The sequence below is a fragment of the Rhincodon typus genome, chromosome 5 (assembly GCF_021869965.1).
Source record: "Rhincodon typus isolate 14 chromosome 5, sRhiTyp1.1, whole genome shotgun sequence".
NCBI classification, from domain to species: Eukaryota; Metazoa; Chordata; class Chondrichthyes; order Orectolobiformes; family Rhincodontidae; genus Rhincodon; species Rhincodon typus.
The window spans coordinates 19,498,489-19,512,301 of NC_063336.1; the positions used below are offsets into that span (position 1 = coordinate 19,498,489).

Below are 13,813 nucleotides of genomic sequence, written 5' to 3' on the forward strand. Positions count from 1 at the left end.
TGGCCTACTCTTGTAGCCGTTGTTTTTATGTGGTGAGTCTAATTGAGTTTCAAGTCAATGATAACTCCCAGGATGTTGATAGTAGGGGATTCAGTGATGGTAACACCATTGAATGTCGAGGGGTGGTGGTTAGATTGTCTCTTATTGGTGATGGTCATAGCCTGGCATTTGTGTGGTGCGAATGTCGCTTGCCATTTGTCAGCCCAAGCCTGGATATTGTACAGATCTTGTCGCATGTGAACATGAGCTGCTTTAATATCTGAAGAGTCACGAATGGTGTTGAACATTGTGCAATCATCGGTGACCATCCCCACTTCTGACCTTATGATGGAGGGAAGGTCGTTGATGAAGCAGCTGAAGATGGTTGGGTCGAGGACACTATCCTGAGGAACTTCTGCAGAGATGTCCTGGAGCTGAGATGACTGACCTCCAATAACCAAGACCATCTTCCTATGACTGTAACCAGCAGAGAGTTTGCCCCCTGATACCCATTGATTACAGTTTTGCTAAGGCTCCTTGATGCCACACTCGGTCGCATGCAGCCTTAATGTCAAGGGCTGTCATTTTCACCACACCTCTGGGATTCAGCTCTATGTCCATGTTTGAACCAAGGCTGTAATGAGGTCAGGAGTTGAATGGTCCTGGCAGAACCCAAACTGGGCATCACTGAGCAGGTTATTGCTGAGCAGTTGCTGCTTGATAGCACTGTTGATGATACCTTCCACCACTTTACAGATGATCGAGAGTAGACTGATGGGGCAGTAACTGGCTGGGTTGGATTTGTCCTGTTTTTTGTGTACAGGACGTACTTGGGCAATTTTCCGCATTATCGGGTAGATACCAGCGTTGTCACTGTGCTGGAACAGCTTGGCTAAGGGAGCGACAAGTTCTGGAGCACAAGTCTTCAGTACTATTGCTGGAATGTTGTCAGGGCCCGTAGCCTTTGCAGTATTCAGTGTCTCCAACTGTTTCTTGATATCACGTGGAGTGAATTGAATTGGCTGGAGACTGGTATCTGTAATGCTGGGGACCACTGGAGGAGGCTGAGATGGATCATCTACTTGGTACTTCTGGCTGAAGAATGTTGCGAATGCTTCAGCCTTATGTTTTGCACTGATGTGCTGGGCTCTTCCATCATTGAAGATGGGTGTATTTGTGGAGCCTCCTCCTCCAGTGAGTTGTTTAATTGTCCACCACCATTCACAACTGGATGTGGGAGGACTGCAGAGCTTAGATGTGATCCGTTGGTTGAGGGATCACTTAGCTCTGTCTGTCACTTGCTGCTTTCGCTTTATGGTGTGCAAGTAATCCTTTTTGGTGGCTTCACCAGGTTGATACCTCATCTTCATGTATGCCTGGTGCTGCTCCTGGCATCTCCTCCTGCACTCTCCATTGAACCAGTGTCGATCCCCTGGTTTGATAGTAATGGTTAAGTGGGGGATATGCCGGGCCATGAGGTTACAGATTGTGCTGAAGTACAATTCTGCTGCTATTGATGGCCCACAGCACCTCATGGATGCCCAGTCTTGAGTTTCTAGATCTGTGCAAAGTCTGTCCCATTTAACACGGTGATAGTGCCACACAACACGATGGAAGTTATTCTTAATGTGAAGGCAGGACTTCATTGCCACAAGGACTGTGCGATGGTTACTCTTACCACTTACATGGACAGATGTAACTGCAGCTGGCAGATTAGTAAGGATGAGGTCAAGTATGTTTTTCCCTCTTGTTGGTTCCCTCACCACCTGCCGCAGACCCAGTCTAGCAGCTATGTCCTTTAGGACCTGACCAGCTCGATCAGTAGTACTGCTGCCGAGTGGACATTGAACTCCCCCACCCAGAGTACATTTTGTGCCCTTGCCATCCTCAGTGCTTCCTCTAAGTGTTGTTCAGCATGGAGGAGTACTGATTCATCAGCTGAGGGAGGATGGTATGTGGTAATCAGCAGGAGGTTTCCTTGCCCATGTTTAACCTGAAGCTATGAGACTTTATGGGGTCCAGACTCAATGTTGAGGACCCCCAGAGCAATGCCCTCCTGACTGTATACCACTATGCCACCCCCTCTGCTGGGCCTGTCCTGCCGGTGGGACAGGACATATCCAGGGATGGTGATGGTGGTGTCTGGGACATTGTCTGTAAGGTATGATTCTGTGAGTATGACTATGTCAGGCTGTTACTTAACTAGCCTGTGAGACAGCTCTCCCAATTTTGGCACTGGCCCCCAAATGTTAGTGAGGAGGACTTTGTAGGGTCAACAGGGCTGTTTCTGCCGTTGTCTTTTCCGGTGCCTAGGTCGATGCCAGGTGATCCATCCAGTTTCATTTCTTGGAGACTTTGTAGCGATTCGTACAACTGAGTGAGGGCAATTGAGAGTCAACCACACTGCTATGGGTCTGGAGTCATGTGTAGCCAGACCAGGTGAGGGGTGGCAAATTTCCTTGCCTAAAAGACATTAGTGAACCAGATGGGTTTTTCCAACAATCGGCAATGATTTCATGGTGATCAGTAGATTCTTAATTCCAGACTTTTTAAAAAAATTATTGAATTCTGCCTTGGTGGGATTTGAACCCAGGACCCCAAAACATTTGCTGGGTTTCTGGATTAATAGTCTAGCGATAATACCAATAGGCAGCTATCGCCTACCCATCGTTTTCTGTCATTCAATATCGTGTCATATACTGACTGTAAACCTTTTCTTTCATTGCAGGCTCATGTACCCAACTGGCTTCAGAACACACACATTTACAATTGGCCAAGGGATCAGAAGCGCATCCTCCTCCGATTGCTGAGGGAAGAGGAATATATTGCTCCACCAGTTGGACCATTGCCCACCATTCATACTGTCCCACTTTAAGCCACTGACCTTGTTTCTGTGCAATTAACTTACAATGGCTGTTCTTGCCTCCGTGCAAACACTTTGATGAAAGGGGCCCAACTGTATGGAATTATTGTGGTATATCTGAGCCATGCCAAGCTGGTTTAGCGCTGCAGACAATGATTTCTCTCTTGGTGCATAATGGGGCAGCTTCGGATGTAAATTGGCTGTTTAATCTACTGAAGAGGTACTCTGCAACAAGGTAACAGACAAGACCCACAGGTATTTAAAAAATACTTCTATGTTCAAGGTAATATGATTTCAGCAACATTTAACCATTTGGTATTTATTCAGATAATACTACATTTAAATCCAATACAAACCATTTCAATTTTGCACAAAGGGAGGTGGTGTGTTAAAGGGGATGTTGTGCAATATGTCACTGTATAAAACTTAGTTAATAGCAAATATATGTCCATATTGTACTGTTTGGAGAAATTGATAATAAAAGTAGGACAAAATATATGGGTTTTTATCAGTCAGGAAATGTCTCCCAAGTGATTTTTTTTATTTAAAAATGAAGCGTTTCTTGGGTTTTCTCTGAAGAAATAATGAGATTTGGATCAACACACTTACCTTACTTGATGGTAGATTCACCACAGCAGGAGGAACACCAGCCTATCTGTTTGTTTTCAGATTGGCTACAAGCACCGGGGGGAACCTCACTGTCCCCATCCCGAGGGAAAACTAACACTCAGGCAGACCATACCCTGATCTGTCCAGCCATATCAGTAAGTTTCTAATTCGTGGCAACATCAATGTTGTTTTCCGCAATAGGGTGTAATTGGCTGATTTTATTTCTTCCATCCAATTTCCTGAGTCAGGAAGCTTTCAACTGTAGAGCTTGTCAAAGCGGGACTTGTAGGGGAGATGAGAGCCTTATAGTATTATTGCTGGACTGTTAATCAAAAGACCCAAGTAACGTCCTGGGGACCTGGGTTCAAATCCTGTCACTCCAGATGGTGGAATTTGAATTCAATAAAAATCTGGAATTAAGAATCCAATGATGACCATGAATCCATTGTTGATTGTTCAAAAAATCTATCTGGTTTACTGATGACCTTTAGCCATCCTTACCTGGTCTGGCCTACATATGACTCCAGACTCGCAGCAATGTAACTGACTCTTAACTACCCTCTGGGATGGGCAATAAATGCTAGCCTAGCCAGCGATGCCTTTATCTCATGAATGAATACAAGAAAAAATTCTAATCCTGTCCTTACCCTAAGATAGGTACATCCTTAAATAGGGAAACTAAAACTCCAGGCATGGTCTTGACAAAATCCTTTATAATCACAGCAAGGATTTTCTTACACCTATACTCCCATCTCTTTGCAATAAAGGTTGACCTGTCCTTTGGCTTTCTAATTTCTTAGTTTGTCTATATGCTCACGTTTTGATTTATGTTAGATTCCATTTATCACTTCTCCACTCCCTTCACCTGTCTTTGATCCTTTGTTTTTGTATCCTTTCCTGCATAGCTTTGTATTGGCATAAAAATTCGATGAAGGGAGCAAGTGGAATTTATCCAGATCATTGATGTAGATTGTAGACTATTTACTTGAATCAACTGTTGAGGAGCAATGGTAACAGATCTTCCAGTGTTTCTCCAATACCAGGGGAACCGTACGCTCTTGGCAAACTTCAGAAATTGGGGGCGGAAGTATACAGGATAATATCAAAAAAAATTGAAACGAAATTCACAGAGTTAATCTTTTCAGACCTTTGGGGTAGATAGTTCCTTGGTGAGGCACAAATGGAAACATTCCTTTCCTGATGCCGTAATTGCTGACCAAAACACAACAATGGCCAGGCGTCAACTGTGTTAATAAACTGGCATAATTATTGGTTGAAAACACCATGCTCGTGAATAAGCAGTTAGTAAACTTAGAAAATTTGTTTGCAACTGTCATAATGATGCAAATTACATGCATGACATGATCCCCCTTCTGAATCTTTCCTCTACAAATTTTAGTAAACAAAAGTTTATTGTGATTGAGCTTTTAAAGGGTGGTTGGGGGGTGGGGATTGGTGAGACAGTGACATCTCCAGCAGAGAAAAAAACCTAGACCTTTAGTCTGAAGCTCTAGTCCCCCCAGCACTGCTATGTGGGCAGGAATGTTACCCTCAGTTACTGGTGGAATTTTATTTGCTGCGCACTCTTTTGTCATTTAATTGTAACAATTTATAAACCCTTGTATTAAACATTCATTAACTGATTAAAAAAATATTATTTAGTTGAGATGAAAATGTTCCTGTTTCATTGTCTACACAGAAGTTAACACAGATTTTGCAACCAATTGATAACAAACAACTTGGGTCAGCTTCTACAATAGTAGTTTTTTGCATTTATTTTTAAGATTTTTAACATTAATTAAAATTAAAATTAAATTACCATAAAATATAAACTGATTTCGCCTGATGACAATAACTGCATTCAAAAAATTGTCATTTGAGCCTGGAAGCTTGGTTGCACATCGATAATGGTGAAATTCAATGTACATTGTTTTGTTAGTTACTCACCATATGTACAAGATTCAAAATACTGCAACACTGAGCTTGAAACGGACACACATTTTCAAGCTTCAGCCTCTTTTAAATAACGCAAACATTAATGTAGAACAAAGTTTTCTCCCTGAAGATTGAAAAATTCATTTGAACTGAAAGGCTGTGCCAACTGATAGCAGTGCCAACTCATATTAATCCATACGAAACGAGCTCTGGTTGAACACTGGAATTTTGTTGTGTAGGAGGTCAAAATTCAGGTGGGTCTAACATCTCAACTGAGAATCATGGCACACATAGAACATTTGTTGACCATAACTCATGCACATGAGGCCATTGATCATGACACATGCTTGTAATAAAACCTGTCCTTCAGTGACAAAAGTATTCTCTTCAAAGAATTGCAACATGAGGCCGGTATGAAAGCTGACAATTTATTGAAACCGATATACAATATGGAAACATGTGGGCTGTCTTTCTGTTCAGATACTTTGGGTCATGTTCACCAATTTGAGGTTGGTGATCATGATAGGTTACAGCTCTGCCAAGATTGGGAGTTGACATAACCTCTTGGATGAGTGTGGCTTAATCTGGGAACTGAGTGCCACCAAGTCAGAGGTCAGTAAAACAAGAAGCTCTCTTCAACCACCTCCACCGTGCCCAGCAATGCCCCTTGCACACCACATGAAGACATTGCCACCAAAGGCCCCTCTCTTGAGGAGAATTAACGCAGAATGGAGATTACTCATTTTCACGGTGAAGGAGTCACCTGATACATTTACCTATGGGACACAGTCCCATCCAAATCCTTTATTACAATGGAGCTGAGGAGAAGCAGCAGCTGACGGCGCAACACTGTGTTCACTGGTCACTGAGGCCAGTGCTCAATTCTGCAACGTCAAAAGAGCAACTTGCCTAGCATCCTGACAAAGCCTGTCGCCAGCTGAGATTTAAAATCGTTTCAATGTTGTTTTTTTTTTAAAACATGTCGCCAACTTTGGGACTTATTTTGTACATTTTTGAATCACTGGACAGGGGAAGAAGGGAGTTCCCCATCTTATAAAAAGCTAAACATTATAAAAATAAAAGGTGATAACATCTAGTGACGTCAAGAAGTTCTAAAGTCCAAACTCTCAAAAAAAAATCTCTCGATGCACGTGAAGCAAACCATAAAGCAAAATTTTTGCGTTGGGGGTCTCTGCCAGTTGGCGATCAAATGTCCTTGGGGTTGGAGATTTTAATTTGAAAGTGTTCATTAGAGATAATCTTAAGAACCACTTGTCAAACATTATCTGACCCCTGTGAATAAATATTGCACTGGTATAGTCACCAAACGAGTCATCCAGACCCCCACATAATACTCTGGGGGCTTGAGTTCAAATCCCACAGTGGCAGATGGTGGAATTTAAATGAATAAATCCAGCCAAATGGCAACCATGTAAGAAAAGCCTATTTAGTTCCTCCTTTAGGGAAGAAGATCTGTCATCCTTAGCTGGTCTGACTGTCATGTGACTCAAAACCAACACCAATGTGGTTGATTCTTAACTGCCCTTGGAAAGTTAGCCACTCAGGCTGAATAAAAGCTGCTAAAAAGCCATAAATGAGAAAGGAAATTGGACGGAGTACCTGTTACAAACTCAGCCGAGCCAACATTACTAAATACTCCTTACCAACATCTGGGGACTAGTGCTAATACTGGGAGGGCTGACTAAGAGCAAGTCAAACAACAGCCTAAGGTAGTCACGCTAATGGAATCATACCTTACAGACAATGTTCCAGAGACCCATCCCTGAATATGTCCTGTCCCACTGGCAAGACATAGGCAGCAGAGGTGGCAGCACAGTGACATACAGTTGGGAGGAAGCTGCGGTGAGGTTACTCAACATTGAATAACAAAGTGTCATCACATCAAACATGGGCAAGGAAGGCCCCTGCTGATTACCACATATCACCCACACCCTCACTCAGCTGTGGATTGGTGCTCCTCCATGTTGAATACCACTAGAGGAAGCACTGAAGGTAGAAAGGGTGCTGAATATACTCTGTGCAATGTCCACCACCAAGAGTGGCTTGGCAGCAGTGCTACTGATTGAGCTGGTCGGGTCCTAAAGGAGTTGTTTACAAGTCTAACCAATTGGTTCTCAGCTAATTGAGCAAGTTGGAACTAGAGACAAGTTACTGTCATACAGACACAGGGAAAGAGAGAGAAACTCACAGAAATGTATGCAGTTGTTCCCTCAGCAGAAGCTGCCTGTTCTCTGTAGTTAAAAAATACTAAGTTTATACTTGAAAAAAAAGTTAGCTTTCCTGCAGCAATTGTTGTAAATTCTGACTTTTGAACTGTAAATCAGAGACATTTTCCAAGTGAATCAGTCGCTCTGTACTTCTTACAAATAAATGGGAAGTTTGTCTGTGTGTGTGTGTGTGTCTCTATGTATGGATGTTGTGATGTGTCTATGTTTATGTCTGTGTCTGTGCTTGTGTATGTGTTTGTGCATATACGTTTGTGTTTGTTTCTGTACATATGTGTACATGTGTTTGCATGTGCACGTGTATGTGTAAGTATGTGTCTACGTGCATGCGTGCATGTATGTGTGTAGATGCGTGTGTTAGATTTAGATTTTATTGTCACTTATACTCAAGTACAGCAGTACAGGATTCAGTGTGAAGTGGCTAATGTCACCACACACAGTACCATCTGAGGTACAAATGTAACTAGGTACAAAACTTAGGTATAAAGTAGTAAAAGAGAGAAACAAAGTTAAAAAGTTAACTTGGCGGACCTTCATAGAATAAGTAGAAAAATAAAGAAATAAGGTAATAGTTAATTTTAAAGCTCCTCTTAATAGAAATTAGAAAAATAAAGGAATAAAGTTAAAAGTTCAATAGTCTTTCTTGAGGACTTAGCCATGCTGGGACCCTAAACACCTCCATTTAGATCATTCTCTGGGAGACATCAACTGGCTGTTCTTGCACCGCCACAGATACCTCCCTCACTGCGTTTTTCCCGTATTGGGTCAGAATGTCATCATCACTGCCGCTGACGCTGCTGCCTCCAATCTCGTCTTGCTGCCTCCGGAACATGCCCAGCCAGGACCTGCTCTCAGCCTCCAATCACTGGGTACACACTGGGCCCTACTTTCACCAATGGCTACCTCTGAGAAACCACCACAGGCTGCCGAGTGACCAGCGTACCGGCCGAGAGATCACCATGCTGGGCCGAGAGACTGCCACGCCCCACCAAGATATGGCCACAGGCTGCCAAGAGACTGCCATGCTGGGCCATTGAGAGACCACCATCCTGGCCCGAGAGACCACCGCGAGCTACCGCAACACCACCACACCGGGCCGAGAGACCACCATGCCGGGCTGAGAGACTGCCATAGGCCATGAAGAGACTGCAATGCCCCACCAAGAGACCGCCACAGGCCGCCGAGAGACCACCACACTTGGCTGAGAGACTGTCACAGGCCATCAAGAGACTGCCACGCTGAGCTAAAAGACCACCATGCCGGGCTGAGAGACTGCCATGTTGGGCCAAAAGACTCCCACGCCAAGCTGGGTCCACACCGAGGCGAGAAGAAAGAAGAAAAGAAATGAAACACAAGAGAGAACAGAAAGAGTAAAAAAGGAAAAGAAATGGATGGAGCGGAAATGCTCTGGCTGAAGCGTCCTACTCTAACGCCACCTTTTCCTCCATGTTTGTGTCTGTGTGTGTATGCATGCAATTTTGTGTGTGTGTGTCTGTGTGTGTCTGTGTGTGTGTGTGTGTGTGTGTGTGTGTGTCTGTGTGTGAGTGTCTGCGTGTGTGTGTGTGTGTGTATGTGTAGGTCTGTGAGGGGATTAGAATTTTTAGTTACTGGTTGAAATAACTCCACAGAGGCCAATGTCCCATCACTGAGTCACCTTTTTATTTATGCTTGGCATCGATCCAGTTCCCCCAGAGACAGCTCTCAGAGTGAGCAGAACCTCTGACACACCTGTTTCTATCTGTCAGCCAGGGCTCCTTGATTGGACCAGACTAACAGCCCCAGTCAGGGAACTCATGTTCTATGAGTCTGAGGACATGGCCTCTTTTTGTGTAGTTCCTCCTGTAACCAAGTCCAGGGTTTACCCAGCCATTCCCACCAATGTTGGGGAACTGCTGGCAGTAATTTTTGTCCTTGTTGGCACTCTGGGCACTGTCCTACCAATGTGGCTATGTCTGCATCCAAGCCTGGCCACCAGACATAACTTCTCACCAACATCTTTGATTTGGAAACCCCCGGATGATCCTACTGGAGTTCCGGCCAGTATCTGGTGGTGATCTTTGTTTGGGACAATCACTCTTACTCCATCCGCTAAGGTGATCTGGTCTCTCTGGGTCCAAAATGATTTTAATTCTCGTTGTGGCTGCCCTTTGGATTCCCTGATCACCACTAGCTGTTTCAGTTTTGCCAGGATCAGCTCTTTCTGCATCCAAAGTCTGACATTGTCATCTGTGATTGAAAGTGTGACCAGAAAATTTAAAACCATGATGGACTCTTCCAGTGGCACTACCACCAGTGGCGCATCTGCCAGTGGGAGGGGCTCAATGCATCTGCATTTGTTATTTGGGCTCCCGGATGGTGTTCCAACTTATAATTGTACACAGTTAGTATTAGAGCCCACTGCCGAATTCTACACAAATCTATGGGCAGCACTGCCTTGTCCTCTTTAAGTAGACCTAGTAGGTGTTTGTGGTCCATCACTATTACAAATTTACCTCGATAAAGGTATTGGTGGAACTTCCATATGACAGCCAAACCTTCCTTCTCTATCTGGGGGTATTTACACTCTGCATTAGCCAAAGTCCTAGGTGCATATGGTATTCAGCAATCCTCTCCATTGGGCCACCGATGGGCTAATACTACCCCGATGCCATTCAGAGTGGCATTGCATGTCAATACCAGATGTTGCTTGGGATCATAGTATGCCAACACCTTAGAGCGTGATAGCTGTTTCTTCACTTGACGAAGTGACGATTTCCAAGGCTGACCCTTTTAAGAGGTGATGTAAGGGTGCCAGGATGGAGGCCAGGTTATGTGTGAACTTTTCGTAATGATTCATCAGCCCAGGGAATGACCTAAACTCCAGCAGAGACATGGGAACCAGGGCACCCTCACTTTATCCTCCAATGGTGTAACCTAATCTTATCGACTCAGTGTCCCAAGTAGTCACTCGGGATGCCTGGAACACACATTGTTCCCTTCTAAGGCGTATGCCTGCCTGGGAAAAACATCTAAGGACTATGTCCAAGTTTTCTAAGTGCTCCTTACTAGTCTTCCCTGATATTTCATGTCATCTAGATAAAGAAAAACTTGGGGTAGCCCTTGTAAAATGTTCTCCAGCGACCGCTGAAAAATTGCACAGGTTGACAATACCCTAAATGACAGTCTTGTATGTTGGTACAAAGCCTTGTGGGAATTAATTGTCGCATACTTCTGGAAATCATCATCTAATTGCATTGCAAGTAGGCATGGCTCATGTCCAGCTTCGTAAAGGACAGCGCTCCTGCCAGGTTTGTATATAAATCCTCTATGTGAGGAATTGGGTATTTATCCACCTGTAGTTTGCTGTTTGTGTAAAATCCCCACAAAGGCGAACTAACCCATTGGGTTTCACAATCGGTATGACCAGTGATGCCCATTCCGCAAACTGTATCGGTTTGATGATTTTTCTATTTCTGCCTCTACTTTCACTCAGAAGGTAAATGGCACTGGGCGGGCCTTACAGAATCATGGAACTGTTTCCTGTTCAACTTGGAAGATGGCCTTCACTCCTTTAACAGGCCCTAGAACTTCCTGAAAAACTTCCAGGTATTTAATGAAGACTTCACTCAGGCAGCCTTTTTCTAATCGAAAAATGTTGAGCCAATCTAGGTGAATCTTTCTCAACCAATTTCACCCCATCTAGCTTGGGCCCCTGAGCCTTTCACTACAATCAGTGGTAACTGAACCAGCTGCTTCTCATAAGAGACTGGAACCGAAGTTATACCCTTAATCTGGAAAGGTTCCCCAGTATAGGTTTTCACTCTAGCCAGGGCCTAGCTCAAACCTAAGGGTTGGAGTCCAGGGAAAATTTTGTTAATGACTGGTTCTGCAGTCACTGAAACAGTTGCACTGGTATTGACCTCCATTAGACCCGGGTGCCCATTTAACCAGACATTTATTTTGGTTGGTTCTGATTTGGATGTTGCTAAGCAATTTAACTGTTCGAAACCAGATGGGCAGTTTCTGGCCTACGAGTTCTCTTACTCAATTTGGGTCAAGTGGGACGCTTTCACTACTTTGAGTCCGCATACCAGCAGCTACTATAATGGCTTGCCAGCCCGGAAACTGAGGAAAATTTTAATCATTTGGCCGAGGCTTGGCTTTGTTTTGGGGTTTTGCTGTGGACTGACCTAGAGTCCCTCTTTTCAGGATACGTCATGAGTGAGACTAAGCAATTTTCTTCACTCAAACAGTGTTCCCCAAGCTTAGTCGGACTAACGCAACCCATATGCTTCACTTGCCACGTTTCCCAATGATAAAGCCAGTTATACAGTAATAGAGTCAGAGGGCCTTACAACATGGAAACAGATCCTTTGATGCAACAAATCCATGCTGACCATAATCCCAAACTAAACTAGTCCCACCTGCCTGCGTTTGGCCCATATCCTTCTTATTTATGTATTTATCCAAATGTCTTTTAAACATTGTAACTGTACCTGCATCCACCACTTAGTTATAGAATCATAGAAGTGTACAATACTGAAAAGACCCTTTGGTCCAAATCGTCCACACCGATCTGATAGTCTAAATTAATCTAGTCCCATTTGTCAGCATTTGGCCCATATCCCTCTAAAACCTTTTATAGCCATATACCCATCCGATGCCTTTTAAATGTTGTAATTGTACCAGCCTCCACCACTGCCTCTTGTAGCTCATTCCATACACGCACCACCCTCTGTGAAAAAGTGGCCCCTTAGGCCCTTTTAAATCTTTCCCCTCTCACCTTAAACTTATGCCCTCTAGTTTTGGGATCCCCTGCAACCCCCCCCCCCCCCCCTCCCCGCCCCCCGGCCCAGGAAAAAGACCTCGTCTATTTACCCTATCCATGCTCCTCATTATTTTATAAACTTCTACGAGAAGTTTATAATTCTTTCCACATACTGGGCCCAGCCTTCGAATGATACATGCTTCCCAAATTAAGGCATGTGCCAGAAATGCTTATCCCAACTCAAAGAGGACTGTTGAGAGTGAATTTCTTCAGGACCGTGCTTTTCTTGCGTCACCATGGAAATACCTCCACAGAGGCCAATATCCCATCACCAAGTTACCACAATCATACCGATTGTGAAACCCAATGGGTTAGTTCACCTTTGTGGGGATTTTACACAAACAGCAAACTACAGGTTGATAAATACCCAATTCCTCACATAGAGGATTTATATACAAACCTGGCAGGAGCGCTGTCCTTTACGAAGCTGGACATGAACCATGCCTACTTGCAATGCAATTAGATGATGATTTCCAGAAGTATGCGACAATTAATTCCCACAAGGCTTTGTACCAACATACAAGATCACCCCTCGGCCTCCGACACTCCAGGGAAAATAGGCCAGCCTATTCAGCCTCTTCCTATAGCTCTCTGGAAGTTCATTCCACACAAGAAGCACTCTCTGTGTAAAAAAGTTGCTCCGCGCACCTTAAAATATGCCCCCTAGTCTTGAAATCCCCTATCCTAGGGAAAAGACACATGCCATTCACATTATCTATACCCCTCATGATTTTACAGTCCTCAATAAGGTCACCCTTCAACCTCCTATGCTCCAATGAAAAATATCCCGGTCTATCCAGCCTCTCCTTAGAACTCAAATCCTCCATTCCCAGTACCATTCTGGTAAATCTTTTCTGAACTCTCTCTACCTTAATAATATCCTTCTATTAACAGAGCAACCAGAACTGGACACAGTACTCCAGAAGAGGCTTCACCAACGCCCTACACAACCTCAACATTATGTCCCAACTCCTATACTCAAAGGTCTGAGAAATGAACATAAGCTAAATGCCATCTTAATCACCCTGTCTATATGTGATGCAAATTTCAAAGAATTATATACCTAAACCCTGAGGTCTGTCTGTTCTGGAGCCCGTTTTGAAGTCTAGTTGTATTCAGGCTTCAGATAATAGGCACTTTTTCATGGTTACATCATTAATCCCATATATCAAATGGTCACTCAGCATCTCATTAAGGGTTAAATCAAAGTCACATGCCTCTGCTAGTTGTTTTAGCCCAGTCAAAAATCCCAACTCGAATTCCCTTGGTTCTCGAATTACCAAGTACAACTGAAAGCATCTCAGAATTAGGGAAAGCTTGGGGTCATAATATTCCTTAACTAAATCCATCAACTCTTGAAAGTGTTTATTCTCT

At 43.8% G+C, this 13,813-nt stretch overlaps 1 protein-coding gene across 5 annotated transcripts in view; it reads left to right on the top strand.

Moving 5' to 3' along the window:
- The window catches only part of traf3ip2a (TRAF3 interacting protein 2a), a 79,518-nt gene extending 75,664 nt beyond the window's left edge, over positions 1-3,854 (top strand). For all 5 annotated transcript variants that reach the window (XM_048597179.1, XM_048597181.1, XM_048597180.1 and 2 more), the window contains one exon: positions 2,708-3,854. In XM_048597179.1, coding sequence (XP_048453136.1) covers positions 2,708-2,854 — 147 coding nt within the window. In that variant the 3' untranslated portion in view covers positions 2,855-3,854. The remainder of the gene's footprint in view (positions 1-2,707) is intronic.
- Positions 3,855-13,813: the final 9,959 nt, after the last annotated feature.